We start from the raw sequence: 6,094 nt of genomic DNA, 5'->3' as shown, positions 1-6,094 counted from the left end.
AAAATTGTTATTTTACGGTGATAATCTTGTTTTCTTGTGCCCAATAATGCATAATTTCATTTGATAAACACGTTTAGATTGAATGGTAATTTATAATCAGTCACAAGAACATCGAATCTGAATCACTTGAAAAAAACACGGGGGTGCTTAACTTTTTTCCAGGTGTATATATTGTAAACCGTGATGTCTGTCTCCCATTCACAGCAGCCGCTTCTTGTGCTGCATTTGAAAATCTTTGCACGCAGGCAAAGCTCAACATTCATTTTTGATAATAATGGGAGAACAAGCATGAATAATATTGATGGAAATTTCATTTTGTAGGCAGGATATTCAACACTAAATTGTTAGGAATTAATCACACTATCATTCACATTTCAAAATGTGATGTAACTTAAAGAATAAAAATGTAGATTTACCGTATGTTATTGTTGAGCGGCTCTTGATAGATTAACTTAAATTTTTCCCATCACTGGGATGGGTACTTTTGATTTTGTAAGATAATACACAAACTGTATTTAATTTTTTTTTTCTATAGGAATATCAGAAGAAAACTTAGCAAAACTAATCCAACATGCTCAGATTCCAGCTGTTGAGAAATGCATCATTACGAACATGGTGCACCTGGGTGTCAATATTGTGACTGATGTGAGTTTCTTAGTGATTTCCTCGCCATAGTTTTGTTCTATTTGATGTGATATAAGAAGGTGAAATAAATTATAATCTGTAGGGAAAACTAAAGTGGCTAGGATTGAGAGACTCATCTCTTTGATAGACTTGTGAAACGTAAAGGTTTTTGTGAAGAATTAATACTGAACAAAATCCTTTAGTGATGTTAAGTGCGTATTGAAAACGAAACAAAAAATGTAATTTCCAGTAATAAAAAAATTACATTCAGTGATTATAATTTTTTTTCTTGCAATGGTAGTCAGTTCGACAACAAGTTAACTTAACTGAAGATTTTGTTAAAGACACTTCTAAGAACGAACTTTATTTAACAGATAAGTTTTTAAGTTTGAACCAAAAATACAATAACTCAAACTGTGGTCTGTCACTAGATTTATTGTTTTTATAACAAACTGTATCAAGTGCATTCTGTATTCAGATCTAAACAAGGGAAAAGTTTTTATTTGTAGATATAAAAAAATGAATTTATTCATTTTTGTTTCCTTAGAATTCCAAACTGAGTAGACTTTCTATAATAAATCACCCTTCTAAGTATTAATAAGTGTGTTAACTGCAAAGTCTCGGAGAGAATAGGATATAATAAGGCTTCTTACATTTTATGTACACTGTACCTTCGGACTGGAGGGCCAGAAAAATTTGCTGTCACACTAATATTGTTAGTACTTCTAGTTGCTTATGTGTTCCAACAATGCTGCTGTTGAAGAGGTTACTTAAGCTTTCAATTCTGCTCTAGGATGCCAAATTTTTAAAGTTGCTTCTTAATAGTGAAGTCTTTCCTTTACAAAAAAAAAAATAATTAAGATCTGTGAAATTAATAACCTGGAAACAATTTCAATGGTTAGACTCTTAAAGAGTATTAGCTTAGTATCCTTTGCTGCATAGTTTATACTTGATTAAGTAAATGGCAAATTTAGTCTTGTTAACAGATAAACCATTGCAATTTTTTTAACTTATGTCTAATATGAAGTTAGCAGTATTTGGTTGTCATAATCAGTATAGATTTACATGGTTTGTTCATCCATTAAAGTCTTTATATCAGTTTTAACCACTACGTTGCTACAAAATATGGTAACAGTATTTATTGGTCATAAAATTTATGTAAACTTATTTTTTATAATCAATCTTACAGTGAGACTAGCATTAAGGAAATGCAGTTTAATTTTAAATCATCATCTAATGTTTCTGCTCTGTTGGCCAGTTTGTTACCATATGTGTATTGTGACTTTAAAGGCCATACTGATTAAGATACATTGCTTACTGAGTTGTAAATATGTTAATTTGATAGGCACAGTAGAGTGTTCGCATGCACCTGGAAAGGAACTTCAAAAATAAAATTATTTTTAACTTTCTTACATCATATGTTTTTAGTAATCTTATACTTAATATACTAATGAAAGTTGTGAATATAAAACTTAAAAAGGAGAGTATAACAAGACAAAAGAAAAGTACTTTTGTTTCGTGTCAAATGGTGCCATATAGCACTAATCTCTAGATTATATATATAAGTGGTGGCCCTCTTTCTTTTTTTTAATGTGTATGAAGACATTTTTATCACAGAAATATAAAAAATTAATCAAATTAAATGGATGAAAATTAGGGATATACTAATATTAATATTGCACCTCTGTTAGTGTCTAGTATTTGACCATATCTGTAATATCAGTTATAAGAAAGTTTAAACTCAAAAACTCGTTTGATACATCACTGCACTGCACCATAAAAAGAAATGCATTAACAGTAAACTTGTAAAAATGCACATCTTGCCGAAACACAAATTGTATACCAAACTTGCACAGATTAAAACATTGTTAACAGCAAGGATACCCGACTGATAAAACAATACAATTTAATCTTTATAAGTAAGAATGTAAGAAAAGTATACTTAATTAGCTATACTCATTATGAGGTTAAATTTTAATTTTGCCGTAAGTAAGTAGCTTGTCCTGATAGGAAGTTAATATTGTTTTATTATATGTAGAGAAAATATTCTATTAATTTGTAAAGTTTTATACAAGCTACAGTAAAAACTTGATTTAAAGCATAATGTTCTTTATAAAAGACAAACCCAAGATACTGAATGATTTTTTAACTTACTTTGTATTTACTCTCCATAATCAATGATAGTGAGGAATATAGGAATGCACGTGGGAGCATGATAAATGTTATTGATAGTGAAGAAAAGGTTGCATATTTTGAGGTTCAGTCAAGTGAAAAAAATTTCAGTCAGTTAGTGCAAAAACGAGTAAGTATCATTGTAATTGGGAGTGGCCTGTAAATCCAAAGTACAAAGAATGTGTCATGGAAGATTGGTTAAACAGATGTACAGTTATTGATAAATAAATTGACGAGAAGGGTTAAGTTGCACTGTCTAGCCATGTGTGGAAGAAAGCATACGTCAGCTACTCAGTAACCCGAGGCTGACGTGGGGGCAAGATGATGTAATCATAATTAAAAATGGGTAAAAATATTCAGACCTAAGACTGTTTTGTGTGATTCCCAAGGAAACAGTTTGTTGTTCCTGATAAACTGTCTCAATACAACTGCTGAATCAGCCTAACAGCTTTTGGGTAGGGAAGTTTCCAATTGATCCTGGAAAATCCTGGAATTTATTACCTGAAAAGTGTATAGATCCTTTAGTAGAGCATTATAAACTCAAGTTGGTGTTGGGATTAGAAATTTCATGTAGATCAGTAGAGAGAATTTTTTTTTAAATTATGAATTCATCACTGTTATAAAAAGCATTTTATTTCCACAAGTACATCTAAGCAACTTTTTTATTCCATTGTTTGAATCACCAGTCAGTGATCTTATTAGTATTGGTGAGGGAAAGATGCAGGAAAGGATATTTTGTGATTTTCAAAACACTCACTATGCAAATGATAAGGATGTGTTATGTAGGAAAACTTTAGAAATCCGATTTATTTTGAAAAGTTCACCAGACTTCATCCATCCGCTTCAAGCTAGATTGGAGATGACATTTCAATCTGCTATTATCATAGTTCTTCCATCTTCTAATGAAGATTAGCTTTGCCAAACTGAAACAACAGCATAAAAAAAAATGTTAGAACTTCAAATTTATGTGGTGTAGCTGAGAACCGTAAGGGTTGTTAAAAAAAAGAAAAAACATTCAAGAGTTTTATTGAATATTACTTTGAAAGTCATGTAATTTAATTTTGTAAGCTATTTACCCGGGAACATAAGTATTTTATATTGAGTAATAGTAATTAAATATTTTAGAAATGTCAATTAAATCTATGTTAAAGCTTTAAAAAAATAACATGGTGAGTATAGTAGCTCTAAAAAATAAAGCTTTGATTTTACTTTCTTTTTTTTTAGTAAATTTGTAAGTTAGCACCTTAAACTTTGTGTTTATTTCATTTCATTTTGAAGATTTCCATACAATGTAATGGCAAAAAACTCTTTGAAGTAGGTCTACTAATAAAGGATTCCTGCCTCCATTAGTAGACCTACTTCAATGAGATTCATGGGCACGTGAAAAAACCAATGATTTGCTGCATGATCAAAGCCCTTGCCACTTAACCTGTTGAGGTTAGCATAATGTATTTCTTCATCTGCAGCCAGAAGTTATTTGAAAGTGTACACCAAGAATGGTAATGGTAGCTTTGTACTTGTAGCAGGAGAATACCGTGGTGATAACCGGTTATTGAAATAAATATATATAAAGATTAAAAGTATTTTTTTCCTTATTTTGTTTTCACCACTATTCCTTCTTGTATGCATATAAAATTATTTTAGTACAAGTAATTCTCAAAATATTTACAAGCACACATAAATATGTATTGAAAGTGATTAAATCTCATTATTATCTTTTAACTAAATTCATCATCTTTTAACTAAATCATTCTGCACTGATACTTGGCCAACTATATGGCTTACCATGATATCTTTTTTTTTTAAACACAGGGAAGCCGAAAGAAAATTTATCAAATCCCCAGAAAGGAACGCATAACAGAACACACCTATCAGATGTCACGATGGACTCCTGTTATCAAGGATCTCATGGAGGTGTGTACTTTAAGTAAAGTATAATGTCAAATATATACAAGTTCTGTTAATATATAATCAAGCAACCAATATGCCAAAGATAAAGTTGATCGTAAGTTTAACTTGCTTGGAAGTAATACATTTATTTGATTGTGACATGAATAGGCATTGTATCATTTCTGGTATTGCTATCGAATACATCAGCTTTTACTTTGTTATACAATTTCTGTATTGGTAACAAAAATGGATATTATATTTAGGATGCTGTTGAGGATAAATTGGATAGCAAGCATTTTCCTTTTCTGGCTGGTCGAGTTGCACCAACAGCATATGGACGTCCAACTCCAACAAGGTAACTTAGAAGGTTAAATAAAGATAATCAGCACCAAAACTATTAATTACATTATCAAGAATGACAACCAAATCTCACTACCTAGTCAGATAAGAATTGATGGTGGGTACTCCTCAAGTCTACCGGTTCAGAATTAAAGATGGCTAAGCACAGATAGCCCTTGTGTAGTTTTGTGTGAAAATTCTAAATAATAAAAAGATATGATACCAAACTTAGGTGATAACATAGTTATTTTCTTATTGTTTCTGAAGGAAATTCAAAGAAATAATGTTACAGCTTTGGACGATAGTTAATATTAAAACAAAATAAGCAACTCTCAGAAACAACTATGTGACACTTAGTTATAAAGCATCCAACAAATAAAAAACTTCTCTGACAAGTTGTCAGATGAAATGTTTTCTATTTACTGTTACTTTATACGTTATTCAAACAACTGAGTGATTATTTTAATTATTGATGCATGAAACTATATACATTTTATGGTAGTTATTATCATTAGGAGTTAGTATAAAATATATATAATTGTTTGTATTTGATAGTGAAAGAAAGGAAACAAATTTTGTTTATTTATTTACCCAAACATGTTCGGCTACAATGAACGGTCTTTGTAGTGAATAACTTTATAATGTAGACGATGAGTCATTCTAATTGTTGTGTGTTTTTAGTAATGTATTAAAAGTTCTTGTTGGTTGATGAGCTGATAACATATATAGTTCAGGTTAGAATCTAAGGGGTTTTGAAAAATAAATCTCACTTTTTTTCCCGAGGTAATGACGAGCGTGAGAAAACGTCATTTCAACATACTCTTAGGTGTTTGACTCTTCGAATTTAATTTTTTGGGAAAACATTTGAATCATGGTGCTCACTAGAACTCAGGTTCGTGTCACGTGTGCTGCCTTTGGGATGGCTCAGAAACTAGTTATAGACATGCTCCGAGAATTCAAGTCTTCCAATCGATACATCGCAATGCCAGTTTTGAAAAATCTGGTTAATGCCTCAAAAGTTTCAGAATTGTTGAATTTGAAAGAGTAGTCTGTGAAAAAGTGGTGGAAT

At 30.9% G+C, this 6,094-nt stretch overlaps 1 protein-coding gene across 1 annotated transcript in view; it reads left to right on the top strand.

The window, feature by feature from the left end:
* The window catches only part of LOC106474228 (protein ROP-like), a 17,670-nt gene that overhangs the window by 1,554 nt on the left and 10,022 nt on the right, over window positions 1-6,094 (top strand). Inside the window, exons 2-4 of the mRNA XM_013934920.2 lie at window positions 536-645; window positions 4,609-4,710; window positions 4,950-5,041. Of these exons, the coding sequence (XP_013790374.1) occupies window positions 536-645; window positions 4,609-4,710; window positions 4,950-5,041 (304 nt within the window). The remainder of the gene's footprint in view (window positions 1-535; window positions 646-4,608; window positions 4,711-4,949; window positions 5,042-6,094) is intronic.

Source organism: Limulus polyphemus, unplaced genomic scaffold (assembly GCF_000517525.1).
Source record: "Limulus polyphemus unplaced genomic scaffold, Limulus_polyphemus-2.1.2 Scaffold6975, whole genome shotgun sequence".
In the NCBI taxonomy this organism is placed as follows: Eukaryota; Metazoa; Arthropoda; class Merostomata; order Xiphosura; family Limulidae; genus Limulus; species Limulus polyphemus.
The sequence above is the reverse complement of the archived record's forward strand: the minus strand, read 5'-3'. Positions and strand labels throughout refer to the sequence as shown.